Genomic DNA, 17,109 nt, shown 5'->3' with positions numbered 1-17,109 from the left:
GAGCCCACCGTAATGCTCACTTCACTCAGCTCAGTGGCTTTGTCGGAAAATGATCCTCAAAAGGAATGTTTTAGGCTTTTATTTTCTCATTTTTTCTAGGCTCTGAAAAATACCTTCTTTCCCAGTTTCTTACTCTCCTTGGGTCTCAGGTCAGAATGTCTTTCATTTTGGCCCACGTAGAAGACAGAAATTGGATAGTGATTAAGGATGATTTCCAAAAAAACTAAATTTCTTTCTCTTATCTCCTTTTTACCTTCCTTTGAACACACTCTTCAGGACCAAGCACACCAATTATTATGCTCAGCTTACCTCTAGAGAGAATAAATTTAGAGCTAAAAAGGAAATAATAGTTAGGTTAATACTTTCCTCCTTCTCTCTCCCATACCCTACCTTTATCAACCACTCTTGTTAAACACTCTGTGGGAAGGCTAAAACTGCTGAATGCTCTTTTCCATTAAAGGTGAGAAGTCAGGTTGGGTGTGTGGGTGTGGGTCATCCTGTCCCTGCTCCCTCTCTCCCTGTTGGGGGGTGAGCTTGGTTTGAAGACCTTGGGTATTCATAGCATCATGGACACCCTTTTTGGTTATGCCATGCTGTTTTCTTATAAGTTATTTTCCGTTTTCTCCCCCTCACCTAGACTGGCCAGAACGGATATCTAAATGACATCAGGTTAGTACCACTTAGCATGTTCCCTGCTTCTCATTGAGCTTTGTCAGTGAGGTTAATATAATCCTGTAATGACACTTTTCTTTGATGTTAACCAACAGACTCTCCAAAGAAGCCTTTTCTTCTAGCTCTCACAAGAGAAGGCAGATTTTTAGGTACCTCTGTATGATCTATATCTCTTCTTGTTTTTTTGTTTGTTTTGTTTTGTTTTGTTTTTTTAATTTTGTTTTGCTGTAATCTTTTCAGCAGAGTGAGTTTGCTCTATGCATGGCTGCTTGTGGAATAATTCAGTTTGTGGTTTTTGCAACATTGGATATTTTTACCCATTAAAAAAAAATGGCTCCTGCTCAGTGACTTTATTTTTATTGTTGCTGATTTCATTTTAAGTCCTGGATAGGTGGTGAAGGGGGACCAAATAGGTATGTCTGGGATAGGTACTGCTTTATCCCAGAAGTTTGCGGAAATTGGGCCTTTTTGGAGGATTTCGACATATAGGTATATTAAGGTAAAAGAATGGATGTCTTTTAGCTACCTTTTCTGAGTCTATGGAAAGATGTGAAGAGCTTATCCCTGACTTAGAGAATGTTTTTTATCCTTCCTTATTCCTTAAGAAAGAATGGTACATATACACATACAAAAGAATATGAACAACAACAACAACAAAATACATGGACACCTCTGTGTTGTTTACTCTTTGGACAATGTAATGTCTAAGATGATCTCAGATAGGACTTGTCTGCCTGGAATGGGCTTAGAGCGTGTCCTTTATATGTCCTTTATGATTGTCCATTGCTTCCTCCTCATGTTGGTGAAAGCTGTTTCTCCAGTGCCTAATGTTCTCCATTTTCCACAAAGCGGTCATGAGAATCTCCCTTTCATTTCAGTGTCTCAGTCCCACCCCAGACAATTTACACAAGGTGGTGAGAGAAGTACTTCAGAATCATACCCTGGCACCAATTCCTTTTAAGTATATTCTTACCATTTTACCAACAGAAAAACTATACAGTACAAAAAACCTGAATATTTAATACTAGGGTTCAGCTGTCACCCTTTCCAAAGGACTTCTCTCTTTTTCAGTCCTAAGCTTGATGGGAACTAATACATATTAGTTAGGGCTCTCATTCCCAGTACTTTAGTTGTCCCTTCCCTATTGTCCTTTCTAAAGCTACTCAAACCATGTGAAAATTGGGATAGCAAGACTTCCCCTTCTTGGGATAAAGAATTTATCTCCCTTTCCACATCTCTGAACTCTTTTTCCTAGACCAGTCTGCCCTGTGGTTCATCTGAACACCCCAGGCAGAGAGGGCTCTGCATTTGTTGGTGGTGGTCAAGATAGATAAAGTCCCCCTTTGAAAAAAAATCCTGCTCCATAAATCATCCTAGAATGCCTGTGATAAACAGAAGCTTTAAACTGCTTCCTGTGTGTGACTTAATGCACAGTGCTTTATGGTTGCCAAAGTATACCGTATCTAATTGAGTTTTCTCAATGTCGTGATTTCATAAGCTGGTTTACATGTAAGAAAATAAAAGCAAGTTTATATGACTGTCAGTAGCAAAACTGGGACTGTTTGTCCAGTGTTTTTTTCACTGCACCACACCAGCCCTCCGTAGACATCACCCCTTCCTCTCTGAGTAGGATTCCGTTCAGAGCCTGACTGATTCACTGCTAGAGTGATGCCCTTATTAATGCCGTGAAGCATCAAACTACATCAAAAGCTACAGGTAATAGTGTGAAGGACCTAGTGAGCAGGTGCAGCCCTCTCCTATCCAGACCTCCTTTTAAGCTGCTGCTTTCCATACTGAGTTTTGACTAACGATCTAGCTCACCTAAAATGCAGTTACATGGACTTTTAACGGGGTAACTTCTTCCTCTGTTTGGGTACTAGTCCAGAACTCCAGTGATTAGAAGCTGATCTTTTCTAACTGCTTTAAACCTTTCTTCCCAGGTGTGTGAAACAAGTACTAATACCCAGATTCCGTCATCCATGTTGGCAGTAACTGTGGCAACTTCCCAGTTCTTTGGAAGATTCCACCCCACTGATAAATAAGCCACACTGTGGCTCACTGGCACTTATTGCTGCCTCTCCCACAGCCCTCTCTACCCACTCTCCAGACCCAATAAAATGGACGTTTCACCAGCACTAAGTTTACTTGTATAAGCTAAGTCAGCTCTGATTTCACAGGACTAGGAAGTATGGATGTTGCCTGTCCTTCACCCCCGTCTCTCCAGCACACACACAGTCCAATCTATTGCTCAGAATTACGTCTGGTAACTTTCCCCAATTACTGTATATTTTTAGTGAAGTACAAAGACATGAATAGAGAATAGGTTTAGTTGTAGAGAGGGAAAACTGATCTCTTTCCTGGAGAAGACTCGACTTAGATTCTCTGACTCTCAGGGATGTAGCGTACTAACCCAGGTTAGTCAGAAGATCATCAGAAAATCCGCATTTGAACACTTGGCCATCACTGTCTTGAGGGAACTGGAGCACTACAGAAGTACTACCACTTTGGCTCAAGTTTCCCAGGGTGTTTGGTTTAAAGTTGACTCATTCGCTGTCTACCTCTGGTAGAAAAAGAAAACAAATGACAGCATTGTCCTAACAGTATAGTGTTTGATTCAGGTATAAAAGGCCATTAGGGCTCATCTTGCGAAATTCAAGCTGAAATGTCTAACGAGCAGCCTCGTCCGTTGCCACTGCTCTGTCCCGGTATCCCACAACCACGCACAGGTTCATTGAGTGCTCTCAGTAGACTTGCATTTATCCATTGAGACACAGCTGTTGGCTCTCACTTTGAGTCTGGTTCTATTCCTGGAGAGTCCCTGATTTATACTTATTTCTCATTCTGCTTTTGACATCCCCAAGAGAAAGGGGTAAAGTCTTGGGGAAAGAGGAGTATTTTCCAGTCCTGTGTTCTGACTGTATAGAGAGAAGCCTTGAGGTTACATATACATGTACTTGGGATTCAGAGAATTCGCATGTCCCTAACCAGCTGTGCTTGTATGTCCTTAGCCCACCATGATTGGCTTGGCTGAAAACTAAAATAGTAAACTTAGCGTACAGTTTGCCTGTTTTCCCTACAATACGTTTGGAATAGATACTCTAATAAAGGAAGGTATTTTCTTTAATATGACCACCTTAAGAAAAACACCTTTCTTTGTTAGAATAGCTCTGAGCCTGCTGTCTTTGAAGCTAAGGGGGATCAGGATAGGGTTTTTTATTTGCTTTGGGTGGGGTGGTGGTGAAAAGGAGAGACTCCGTGCTACTGTGATTTTTGCTCAATTGCTCCCCAGTATAAATATAGAAGTCTTTTTAATTGTTGTCATTTGGTCTCCTTAGGTCATTAGTTGTTGGGGGTGGGGGTGTGAAAGGAAAATTCCTGGTTCTGAGTCACTTACTGATTTAGAAGCAGTAACAGTTGGACGAGACTTGGGGTTTTCAGGCTAACCTCATCTATCTTGAGGAATACAGCTGTTTATAATCACAGATAGTGATTATAGCATCAGCATAACCCTGATGTTTCCAGAGCGACATAAGAGAGGATGAGTCCCTTTTCGCAGTAGCCTTACACCTTTCCTGGGGCAGTAGGGTTATTAACATGGAGGCACCTAGGCACAGCCAGCTCCCTGCTCCTTGCCAGCCTGAGTCCTAAAGGCATTATTCGCTTGATCATGCTGAGGACATCAGCCTTTAGAGACCCTGGAACCAATTGTTCCCAGATACCAACACAAAAATCCCACAAAACAGGTTGGGTCCATTCCAGACTATCAGACTGAGTTTTCCAGAGCTCCCATTGGTCCACTGTACTCCTCTTCCCACCCCTGAAAAGTGGCCATAGGCAGCACCTCTGCTGGCTTTGACATGTGTTAGGTGGAAGACTTGTTGTGGGGTTTATCCATGTCATTGGCTACTCCTGCCTTCTAGCAATAGTAACTTCTAGGAGTCCTTTTGTTTTAAGAACTCCCAGAAGGAACTGGTTACCCCTCTGCTCCCCACTATTTTCTGCATGTGTGGGACCCCTGCAGGGCCGGGGGGAAGAGACCACAGCCAATCTCAGCATCATGTATGTGGTTTCCCATCCACCTCTGGTCTGATGTATGGAATTAGTTGCCAGTGCACTGTCTTCCAGATTTGCCTTTGTGCTCTTTGTTATTGTACTGGATCTTGTTCTGTCTGTTCCCATCGAGTCTTGGTTGGCCAGCCAACTAACAAGAAGTCAGTGTCCGTCCCCCAACCCCCAACCCTCACCCCTTCTTTGTTATTGAAAGAACAGAAATGAACTCTCCCCTAGCCCTTCTGTCGAAGTGGTAGGTGGAGGGTGCTCTGACCACTGTGGTCTCTGCAGGGGGAACCGCGAGGGGCTAAGCCGCACCTCAAGCAGCCGCCAGAGCAGCACAGACAGCGAGCTCAAGTCCCTGGAGCCTCGGCCCTGGAGCAGCACGGACTCTGACGGCTCCGTCCGGAGCATGCGGCCCCCTGTCACCAAAGCCAGCAGCTTCAGTGGAATCTCTATCCTCACCCGGGGTGACAGCATTGGGTGTAGTAAAGGTGGCAGTGCAGGAAGGATCTCCAGGCCAGGTACCACAGCTTCTCCACTTCTGTCACTTCTTGCTTATCTTCTGCAGAACATCACTGACTTTTAACAAAACACTTGTCCCAGTATAGTGCCTTGGAAACCTAACACAGCCAGGTGAGGGGAAATTTGATTTCTTGGATCTGTTGTCCTTTTAAGTTCTGTCACTGATTTTCTTTGAAACCTGCTTTCTTAATTGGGGGGGGGGGGGAGAAAAAAAGAAAAAAGACTAGGATTAGATTATTTTATGATTTCTGATAGGAACATGCCTATCAGCACAGGTTCAGGTTATATACTAAAATGATAATAGCTGCTTTCATTTTGTGGCCTCTGAGATCGTAAAGAGGGCTGGTAGGGCCGAGGGAAAGGGAACACTTAGAGTTTGTAATTTTGTACTTGACTGGTAATAGCCAGTAGGCTAAAACGTCAAGAGATACTGCTGCTGCTGCTTCTCTGGAGCCGAGTCACTGAGAAGGAGCATATGTTCCACATGCGAGCCCCGTCGCCACCTTCAGCTCTCCTGAGCTGCTGTGTAACCTTCTCCATTGATTCCTGCTGCACTCTGAGCGGAGGGGTACTTAGCTCTCTACACCCACTGAACCTCTATTTCACCATCCTCCTGCCTCTGAAGAATTAGCTGACTTTCATCCCAGAGGTTTTGTAGGTCTTGTCCTCAAAAGGCATCAGTAGTGGTGAAAATTTTGTCTCTGTTAGGTCTCTGTTGCCCTTCTGTTACCTCCTTTCTAACCCCACTGCCTCTGCCTTTATCCAAGCTGGTTTCCATGCTCCGTCCTCAGTCCTTTTAGAGCCAATTTACTAATCTAAAACATAGATCTAATCATGTCAGTCCTTTTAAAAATATGCATGTTTCTTCATTCCCTCATAATAAAGTCCAAACTACATAATATAGCATAACTTCCTGACTCTAGTCTGCCATCTCAGAAGAATCATTTCCAGATATCCATCCCCCTCCGGCCCTCCAACCATTTCTTGAATATGGCATTAGCTTTGTCCCCTCTTGGTCTGACAAGCCTTCTATTCATCCTTCAAATCTATCTTGCCTGCCACTTCCTCTTTAAATCCTTCCCTGTAAATCTCCCAGAGTTATGCTTCCTCATCTTTGCTTTTATACAGCTTTATTCATATCATTGATGCATCCCTTATCCTTATCACATGGTAATCACCGTGTGGATGTCCATCTCCCACTGGAAGATTCTGTGCTGCTCAAGGGCAAGGACTATGTTCCCTTTACCTTTATGTCTTTTTTGTCCATTATACAATACCTGCACATAGTAGACATTCAGTAAAAGTATTTTGTGTAAATGCATACATGACTCAGAGAGCCTGGAAATGAGGAAAATAGTTGGATGAAGGTTGTGAGTATGTGTGTGCACAGGCGTGTGCTTGGAGGCTGCCTTCTCAGCAACCTTTATGAGATGCTGCAAGCTGAGAAGAAATCAGAGAGAAAATAGGTCTCTTAAGGACTAGGAAGCTGTACCTTCCCTGGAAGCAAACATTCGTGTTTTCAGCTGTCTAATGATGGCCAGATTCTAAGCACTCACAGAAGGTGCCTCAGCAGCCTCACATTTTGTTCAGTTCCAAAATTAAACGTTGACAGTCAAGGTAGTTACTGTCCCTACAGAGTAAAACCCTGCTAAGATGAGGGCTTCCATCAGCAGGACAACTGAAATGCATCTGTGCTCATGCTTGGATTTTCCCAAGACAGTACAGGAATGGACAGAGAAGAATGACAAGGAAAACAGCAAGGAAAGACTACAGTCCTGCACTGGGCCCTCCAGGGGTGATATGTTCATGGCCTGTGCTTTACAGCTCTTGTTGGGTCTTTTTTGCCTCAGGTATGGCACTTGGTGCCCCAGAAGTGTGCAACCAGGTCACCTCATCCCAGTCTGTCCGGGGCCTTCTCCCTTGTACTGCCGCAGCAGCAGCAGCAGCAGCAGCAGCAGCAGCAGCAGCAGCAGCAGCAGCAGCAGCAGCAGCTTCCTGCTCTCCCACCCACGCCTCAGCAACAGCCACCCTTGAATAATCACATGATCTCACAGGTGAGTCACCACTCAGTGACAGAACCCCCTCTGCTCTGATTCAGGCAAGCTCTGAAAGTACAGTCATGCCTCTTGTGCTGTGGGTGGCAGGAAAGATCTGTTTTTGGAGACATGCCACTCCCTCCCCCATTTCTCATTTGTTGGTTGTGGGGAGAGAAGAGTAAGGGCAAAGGTTTGGCCAAAGTGCTCTTAGTAGAGTCACCCTGGGAGTTTTTTTTGCTTTGTATTTCTTTCTCTTCCTCCTGAGAACTGTCATTGGGATCTTTTACCCTATTCCACATTTCTGCTGTACCCCGTCTCCCTCTACATCCTGTGTAATTTTAGCAAGGTGATTTTGCTCACTTCATCCATACATGGAGCTTGAAAAGATCATAGATCCCACCATAGGTCTGGCTGAATGTATTCATGTGACTATTGACCCATAAACTCATATTTATGTGTTGGAGTTTAGGGGAAAGGAAATAACACTCATCAAGACCCCTGCCATACATATATCCAGAGGGAACCCTAATTCAAAAAGACACCTGCACCCCGATGTTCATAACAGCACTATTTACAATAGCCAAAACATGGAAACAGCCTAAATGTCCATCGACAGATGACTGGATAAAGAAATTGTGGTGTATTTATACAATGGGATATTATTCAGCCATAAAATATGATAAAATAATGCCATTTGCAGCAACATGGTTGGCCCTGGAGAATGTCATTCTAAGTGAAGTAAGCCAGAAAGAGAAAGAAAAATACCATATGATATCACTCATATCTGAAATCTAAAACAAAAAGTGACAAATGAACTTATGTATAAATTAGAAACAGACTCACAGACATAGAATACAGACTTGTGGTTGGTTGCCAGAGGGGAGGGAGGTGGGAAAGGATAAACTGCGAGTTTGAGATTTGCAGATACTGACTGGTATATATAAAATAGATAAACAAGTTTATACTGTATAGCACAGGGAAGTATATTCAGTATCTTGTAGTAGCTCATGGTGAAAAAGAATGTGAGAATGAATATATGTGTGTCCGTGTATGTCTGAGGAATTGTGCCGTACACCAGGGGTTGACACAACATTGTAAACTGACTATAACTCAATTAAAAAAAAAAAGACCCCTGCCATAAAACACAAAACCCCCAGTGTTGTCTGTTTCCCATGCCATAAAAGAGCTCGCTCTCTCCTGTTGCTAGACTGTTAGATGTTGGTACCAACTAGGGTTTGAGTGCAGTTTTGCTTCTCTGGAGACCATACAAGTCATCATAAGAATCAGATCCTATTCTAAACAGGAACCTTGGTGTTCGAGATTTAAGTTCTCCTTAATACTCTGAGGAGAGTCGTGCTGAGATCCTCATTTACTCTTTTCTTCCATGAACAGAGTTATGAATAGAGCCTATACTTTATCCTGATGTATCGTCTGGTAGTTAGGAAGCCAGTGTGTCTGCTCATTTCTGGGGCAGTTTAAGTTCTCATTTCATCTCCCTGTCTCCCTGGTCACCCTGCTCAGTTAGTCCAGCATGGCCTCAGTTGTATCTCTTCCATAGGTACAAAAATCACGTCCTAAGCACTGATACCCCAGGAACTGGAAACTAGAGTAGATACACCCCCAGTACTACCCCATTCATATATTGTGAAATGACGCTAAAATGAAAACGGTTAAGGTCTAGGAAACCCTGCTTTGTGGCTTAATGTAACCCACGTGCAGATCATTCCACATCCTTTATCTCAGTCCCTAAATCAGTTTCTCTATAGTCCTGGCTTTCTTATTCTACCACCATTTACCTACCACCTCATTAAGTCTCATTCACATCAGCTTACCTCACTCCATCCTGAAGCATGGTGTGTGTGCCTGCTTTTCCCTGCCTGTGTCTTAATTCAGACCTGTAAGTGGGTAAACTCTGTACTTCTCCTTCTGTCTATCTCCTTCTGTTTCTGTGTGTGTGTGTCTCACTTTTTAAAGTCCTACTTTTTTTGAGTTTTCTAAAATGTGTGTATTTTAATACAGTTCTGTTCCCTTTTCTCCCTTAGTCTTCCATCTGCCTTCTCCTTCCATCCATATCTAGAAATAGACAGCAAGAGTGGTAGGAAAATAAAGAGATAAGTAAAGAGAATAACCATTTGGGACTGAGAAAAATTTTTAATAAAATGTTCAGGTGAATAGTCCTAAATCCCAACCTTTTTGTCCTTGCTTCTGGGTCATGAGGGTCAGTGGGTCCGTTGCTGGTATTGACTGGTCTCCTGCAGGGAGTACAGGTTAGGCCTTATAGATTGGAAACAGGGGAACATTATTTGGTACAGAGATCTTAGAAACTTATTCTTGTGGTTATTTGTGATCATAATTCCAAACTAAAAACCTTATGCAGGTTAACTTGGTGTCGCTGAAGCACTTACAGTAGCTGCTGGTATTATGCCAGCACCACCCCACTACGTATAGCTCCTTTCCTCTTTATCTCTTTCTTCCTCTTCCTACTGCCTTTTTCTTTCTTCCTTCTTTTCTCTTTTTCCCTGTCAGCACTGCTGGCTCTCCAGACTCAAGTTGTTGAGCCCCAGAATACTTACTTAGATTCTCAAATGGTACGTAACAGTGCAGGGATGAAGGAAGTAACCACACACACACACACCCCACTGTGCTTAGTCTAAAGGTTTTCTTTTTGAAGAAAAACTGAGAAAAGGAAATTACCCTTAGCTCCATAGCAAGAAGCATTTGCCCCAGGTCTGCTGACTAAATGACGCTCTCTCCCTTCTTGGCAGGTCTGTGCTGTTAGAGCAGGCCTCCGTATCATGTATCAGTGCCACATGTGAAGCCAAGGGCTGAGCCTAAGGATTAAAGGGCCAGTAGCTACCTTTTGTCCAGTTGAAGTAGAGTGGACCTCTTGAAAAGGAGTCCTCTGGTCCTCTCGCCTCAGGAGAGGATCCAAGAGCCAGTAATCTAGCCTGGAAGTCACCACTGGGTGGCAGTCACATCCCTCAGGGCCAGTCTTTGGCTTCCCTATGTTTTTTCAGAAGTTTCCCAGCTCTAGAGTTTGAGACTCTCTACAAAGAGAACTGTAGCTAAGGGTAGTGATGGAATAACTTAAAAATAGCATTGAGGTGGAGAGGGTAATAGCTTAGTGATAGAGCACGTGCTTAGCATGCACAGGGTCCTGGGTTCAATCCCAAGTACCTCCATTAAAAAAAAAAGTTTAAAAAATAAAATAAAAATAGCACTGAGATGCCTTCCTTTGCCGCTACCCTTGCTCAGTCAGGAGAGGCCTAATAGAGGAGCATCATTTCTTCTCTATTCACTTTTTACTCAAAACTCACAAATGTGAGAAAAACAGGCCGAGTTGTTTTATCACTTCACTGTCCCTAAAGGCCTCCCGCACCCGGCCCAGTGAATGTGCGGCCAGAAGTATGACAGGCCCTCCTCCAAGAGAAAGAAGAGGATTAGGATAATAGAAAACGGGTCTAAAAGCTACCGGCACAAGCAGTTCACGCCGAGCAGCTTGGCCAGCAGTTACATTTGGAATGCCACTGGCATACAGGAAACGGGGGTGCCAGGAGAGCCGGGAGCTTGTTTTCAAGGCTGTGACAGCATCTCTTCCAGGTCATGCAGTGGATGCTCAGTAACTTTTTCCTAGCCAAGATGACTTGGGTTTTATTTAATGCAAATATCAGGAGTATTCTCCATTTTGGGTGTCTTCTGACTCCTGGACTCTCTGGCTTCAGAACTGTTAGTCTCCTCTGTGAAAGGGTCTCCCAGGAGATGTATAGCAGGAGAGGCTATTGCTACCTTAGTCCCCTACAACTCTGAAAACTCTAAATTTGGAAGGAGGAAGGAGAATTACACAAACAAACAGATGTTTATGTAATTCTGTTTGACTTCTTCCTTCACCTCCTCCCTGCTGCTAGAGTGGAGTGGAAAGAACGTATACCAAGCAGAACTAGGCTCCAATCCATGCTTCACCACGTCAGCCGCATGATCCTAGATGTGATTTAATTTCTTTGTGCTTTACTATCTTAACTGCAAATACAAATTATCTGATTTCCCAGCAGGATTATTGTGAGGCTATAATGAGATAATGTGTATAAATGAGAGAATGTGTGTCGTTATTTTCCCCCTCTCCTTCTAGCCTCTCTCCTTTCTCCTTCCCCTGCTGCCACCGGGGAGAACCGATGAGGTGACTGAAATGGCTGGAGGGGAAGAAGAGAGAAAAAAATAGCTCCCCGTTAGCTGGTTTAGAATCTACCATGTTCCTAATAAACAAGCCCTCCCGCTCAAGGCTAGTGAGGGGACCAAAGGAACAGAAGCTACAGTTAGGCTATTAATATTTTTTTATTCCTAAATCCCTCCGTTTGCTTATGGGGGCATTTTTCATACTGCCCTCACAGCCTGGAGGAGCACAGAGCAATCACAGAGCAGGAGGAAGTAGCTGGAACCGGGCATGAACCGGCAGTTTTTCTCTTCTGTGCCCTCTGGAGGGAGATGATCCTTGTGAATGAGCGCTTCCTCCAGGAGAGCTGTGGTGTAAAATCAGGAGCACGCCCGGGAGAGCCGAGCCAGACCTTGGATGACCCTTCCTACAGAAGCAGGAATCCCTTCTCAAGTGGGCATTCAGGGAGGGTTATGCTCCCCAGGAATCATGTGTTCACAAAAAATGCTTGGGGAAAAAGCTGTTCTGAGTCGGGCAACAGACCCTGGCTGTCAGAGTCCTGAAGTTGCTCACAACAGCTGCAGAGTCCTGAGTGCCTAATGGGGTGGAGTGTGCAGTGGGTCTGTCCTGGCAGCAGAGATTGCCTGTCTGTCAGAGATGTGAAAGCTACGAGCTGTCCTGGGCTTGCTCTCCAGCCTGCTCAAGCAGCTTGACTATTCATGTGAAATTTCTTTTATGATTAACCTTGTTGTTCCTTCCCTTTCCCTCCCCATCTCTCCCACCCCCTCCCTGTGCCTCCCTTTTCTCCTTCCTTTCCACATGTCTCTGTGCTGCTGGTCCACAGCCAGTCCCGGCTCTGCAGCCCTCTCCGCAGCCTGTTCCGTTCTCTCCAGGCTCCTGTCCCCAAGTCCTTCTGCCAGTCTCTCCGCCCCAGCAGTACAACATGGTATAAACCCTGTTCCCCCGTTTTGTCTTGTCCGTGTGTGGCCTGTATCTGTGGGTATGTCTGGGTCAGTCTGTGACAGCCTTGCAAAGCAGCTGTGCTTTTTGGAGGACCATTGTTAAAAGGTATTTCTTCTTGAGGGGCCAGCACAGGCTGACCTACACTTCATTCTAGTGACCTCATCACAGCACTTCAGGCACCAAAAGATGCTTAAATGTAAGACAGAGAAGAATGCTGAATTCCCCTGTGTTTCAGGAGGGGGAGCAAAATCGGATGTTGATCTGAATTGGACTCTTCATCTCCCTACCATGTGCATCCTTCAACTCACCTGTTCCCTAGACATGTCTGAGGAACCCAGTTTATTCTGTATAGAATGATTGTCTATAATTTCCCTTAAAAATAAAAACACAATTACAGATTTCTTTGGTAGCACTGGTAAAAACTTAAAATGTACCCTTATTTTACCATATTATTTTACATAAAAATATCCTCTTCTGTTGCATAGCACATGCTGTTTAAATTGTCTGCACCCTAACCACAAATCCTTTGAAGATCTGAATTGTCTTATGTTGATCATTTCTATCATGATTATAGGAGCCCTGATTTTTTAAAAATACTGTGTTAATCACACCTGTCTGCTTTTTCACTAGAATCTACTCTTTTCTCCCACCTCTTATCTCCATTCTGAAAAATCTCAGAATATGAACTTCAGAGTAATTTGCAATCCAGTTCTTTGTCATCTATTCCTGCCTACTAAGGTAGCAGAATAGCTAAGATCAGATCCCTGAAAAATGAGTGAAACCACAGGAAAGTATTGTCTTTTGTTCCTACTAGTTTCTTTTGCAAAAGAACTTCTGCTCTACATGTGTCTGTGTCTGTGTATGTTGATTACTGTCCAGGGAGCAGAAAGGTTGAGGAAGTTAACAAACTAACCTATCACCATACAAGTGAGAGATGGAACACCATCACTCTTGCTGCTTAGAGGAGAGGGCTGAGAGAGAAGGCAATTACAGACTAGCCCGTCTTGCCCTCCATCTCAGCCACCCACCCTGGCCTCCTTTCAGAGGTGAGAATTGGAAGTGGTTTCTGAAGGGCAGGAGAATTCTAGGCAAGTGTCAGAGAACAGAGGTGGAAATGACCTCAAGAGGGAGTAAGGAGATAAGCAGCAGGAGTTGGGAACCCACCAGTCTTTCCACTGCATGGCAGAGCTGGGAGCCACATGAGCCCACCCGTAATCCACACAAGGTGTTATCTGGGTCCTTTATTATAAAAGCAAGATTCATGGCAATGTAAGGGCCCTGTATATGGTTGGAGGCATGTGGAAGACGGGAAATGGAAAGATTTGTAGTCTTTTTTTTATTTTCCTGCTGGTTTGTCCAATTTTTTCTGTATATGAAAGTCATGTCATTGCTCCCATCTCCCCAAGATTAATTCTAGTAAAAATTATAACCAGAGTGGCCGCTGTTACCTCATATGTGGTAGAGATACTGGCTCTAGAGTTGGGCTTCAAACAGCACTTCAGTTCATAGAAATTTTAAACACCATATGACAGAGGCTTAGGGCTAAAAAGCACCTCCCAGGGCACTGAGGCAGGAGGAGTGTCCCAAATTGGTGTAAGGAAGGAAGGCTGTAGAGAAGGTTACCATTTATGTCTATGTTGAAGCCAAAGACATGGGGCTTGACCACCTCAGTCCTTGAGTCTCCCCACTCTCTCCATAGGCAGATGACCTCAGCAACCCCTTTGGACAAATGAGCCTTAGCCGCCAAGGTTCTGCTGAAGCAGCTGACCCATCCTCAGCTCTGTTCCAGCCCCCACTTATCTCCCAGCACCCTCAGCAGACTGGCTTCATCATGGCTTCTACGGGGCAGCCCCTCCCCACTTCCAGCTATTCCACTTCTAGCCATGCACCACCTACTCAGCCAGTCCTGCCACCCCAGGGCTACATGCAGCCCCCTCAGCAGGTGAGTGGCTTGGGGTCCCTGCTTAAGTCACTGATCGGTTTGGCCAGTATTAATCCTTCTTTCTTCTTCTGGTTTAGACAAACCAGAGGACATACCTGTCCGCCATCTTCATTTCCCCACCTTGTACTTGAGAATTGACTTTCTAGTCAGAAAGTTTTCTTTCTACATAATACAGCTCCTTCCCATTCTGTTTCAAACTTGTATGCTAATGCTACAGTTGCAGGCCCAGAATGTCTCCCTTTTTAGATTCCTGGCAGTCAGCTCTGATGTGTTTAATAGTTTGGGGATGCTGGGGCTGAATTTGAGGGACTTTCTCATATGCCTTTTTCCTCCCACCACAGATCCAGGTTTCTTACTACCCCCCCGGACAGTACCCTAACTCCAACCAGCAATATCGACCTCTCTCTCACCCGGTGGCCTACAGCCCCCAGCGCAGTCAACAGCTGCCTCAGCCATCCCAGCAGCCTGGTAAGAGGAACTGCGTAGGGAAGAAGGCAGTGAATAAGGGAGGGGCGGAGACTGGAAGACAGAGAATTACTGTCTCTGTTTTTAAAAAATTAAAAGGCAGGAATGATGAGGGTCCTAAAGAGGAACCCATGATCTCCAGAAAAAGAAAGGGTAAAATAGACAGGAGGAGAATTACTGGAAGAGTGTGACCTCCTAAATGTTGCTGAGACTATGCTGATGTCTTCTCTGCCTTGCCCATCCCCAGGTTTACAGCCCATGATGCCTAACCAGCAGCAGGCGGCTTACCAAGGCGTGATTGGGGTCCAGCAGCCACAGAACCAGGGCCTGCTCAGCAACCAGAGGAGCGGCATTGGGGGCCAGATGCAAGGCCTGGTGGTTCAGTACACTCCACTGCCTTCTTACCAAGTGGGTGCATTCTGCATTGGGCAAGTTCACCCAGTCCTCGGGATGAGGAAAAGGACAGTCCCATGTCATCCAGTCTGACAACTCCAACACTGAAACATTGTTCACTTTACCCCTAGAATTTTTAGACTCCCTTCCTCTGAGAGAAAGCCCAGTGAGTCTGAGAAGAGTATTTATTTAAGTTGTTTGGTCTTTGTACAGCCATACAAATGAGTATGTGCCTAGAAAAGTAGGATCTAAAAGAAATCAGACTTCTTCCTCTTCATCAGATGCCCAAAGGTGATGTTTAGAAGAAGCGGGGAATGGAGGGAGCTCTGTAAGCATTTCCTTTAGGCAGGTGAGGTGAATAGGAGGAGTCTCTAGAGGTAGGGAAGGAGGTTAGAGTGTCCTGGTCTAGTGGCTGTTCTCTGGATGAACTCATTGGGAATATGAATAGTCATTCTCTTCCCATTTCCACCCAGGTCCCAGTGGGTAATGATTCGCAAAACGTGGTCCAGCCACCTTTCCAGCAACCCATGCTGGTCCCTGCGAGCCAGTCTGTACAAGGGGGGCTCCCAGCAGGGGGCGTACCAGTGTACTACAGCATGATCCCGCCCGCTCAGCAGAACGGTACGAGGTGAGGACTCCCAGAGAGTCGGGGCACATCTCTCAGTTTAGCAATTGTTGCACCATGGTTTTGTTTCCACTGGCCTAAGGAAAGAAAGGCAGGGGTAAAGATGCCAGGGATACCCTAAAGCAGGTAGAATATGAGAGAGTTCATTTTCCTTTTCTCCTTGTTGAATTGATATTTACATAAGAATTCATTAGCAGGAAAAAAATTCCTGCTTCAGAGACAGCAGCTTTATATTTTCCCTCATTTTTTGTTTTTCTAATCAGTGGGATTCAGAACTATGGGATGGAGACTGCTTATCATTAAAAGGAGCAATTAGGAGTACATATATGTAAAATTTTCTGTGTGCCTCTGTATACACGGATGAATCTGAGATGGTCTATTTCTATATGTCTGTTTATATATATATATCTTAGTATAGGTCATAGTTAATAGAATTTTAGAGGTAAAACATTACCTTAGAAATATCTAGTCTACTCCTTTTGTTTTATTTTCCTCCCGTCTTTTATAAATGAGGATATTCCAGTTAGGGATGTTAAGAAACACATCCAAAGTCACACAACTGGTCAGTAGAAGCAGGGCGGGAACTAGAACTCCAGTCTGAGCCTTCCTAAATGCATTTCTGTGTCTCCCGCTCGGTGTGCATTTGCTTATTTCTGTCTTAATAAATCTGTGTGGTCTTGAGTTTTGTGGGATTTTTCCCCCATTTGTCTTTAGGTGACTATCTGTGTTTACCATTGTGAAAATATCCTAAATCTCCTTAGTTATTTTCTCTCTCTCTCTCTCTCTCTCTCTCTAGCACTGTAGCCCTGTGTGCCCGTCTCTGGCACTCTCTTTGTGTTTCTGTTGTTTCTCAGAACGTGTATGTGTGTGTGCATGTGTATGTGTCTGGTGTTTCTACACTGTTGGGAGGAGCATGTGTCACTAACATTCCATCTGTAGCACTGATTAGCAGCTTCCTAATTGAAAGATGATCAAGTACAAATATATATAATTAACTTTGAACTGATGAGTGAGTTTAGAAATTGCATGGCAAATTGGTCTGGGAATGGGTTGGAGCTGCCTCTGCTTCCCACAGGGGAAGCCCAGGAAGCAACAGCTGTCTGCCAGGAGCTGTGTCCCTCCCTCTGCTGCTTTACCACTCATCTCTTCTCCATCTCCCCAGCCCTTCTGTGGGGTTTCTGCAGCCTCCTGGTTCTGAGCAGTACCAGATGCCTCAGTCTCCCTCTCCCTGCAGTCCACCACAGATGCCACAACAGTACTCAGGTAAGAGGATAAAGAATTGAGGGGTCTT

At 44.6% G+C, this 17,109-nt stretch overlaps 1 protein-coding gene across 1 annotated transcript in view; it reads left to right on the top strand.

The window, feature by feature from the left end:
• Positions 1–17,109, top strand: part of R3HDM2 (R3H domain containing 2) — a 125,347-nt gene that overhangs the window by 98,744 nt on the left and 9,494 nt on the right. The window contains 11 exon segments of the mRNA XM_074374579.1: positions 638–669; positions 768–821; positions 5,014–5,246; positions 7,098–7,201; positions 7,203–7,301; positions 12,275–12,376; positions 14,093–14,335; positions 14,677–14,803; positions 15,048–15,208; positions 15,667–15,821; positions 16,981–17,081. Of these exon segments, the coding sequence (XP_074230680.1) occupies positions 638–669; positions 768–821; positions 5,014–5,246; positions 7,098–7,201; positions 7,203–7,301; positions 12,275–12,376; positions 14,093–14,335; positions 14,677–14,803; positions 15,048–15,208; positions 15,667–15,821; positions 16,981–17,081 (1,411 nt within the window).

The sequence above is a fragment of the Camelus bactrianus genome, chromosome 12 (genome assembly GCF_048773025.1).
Source record: "Camelus bactrianus isolate YW-2024 breed Bactrian camel chromosome 12, ASM4877302v1, whole genome shotgun sequence".
NCBI lineage: Eukaryota > Metazoa > Chordata > Mammalia > Artiodactyla > Camelidae > Camelus > Camelus bactrianus.
This window is presented reverse-complemented; position numbering and strand designations above follow the sequence as displayed.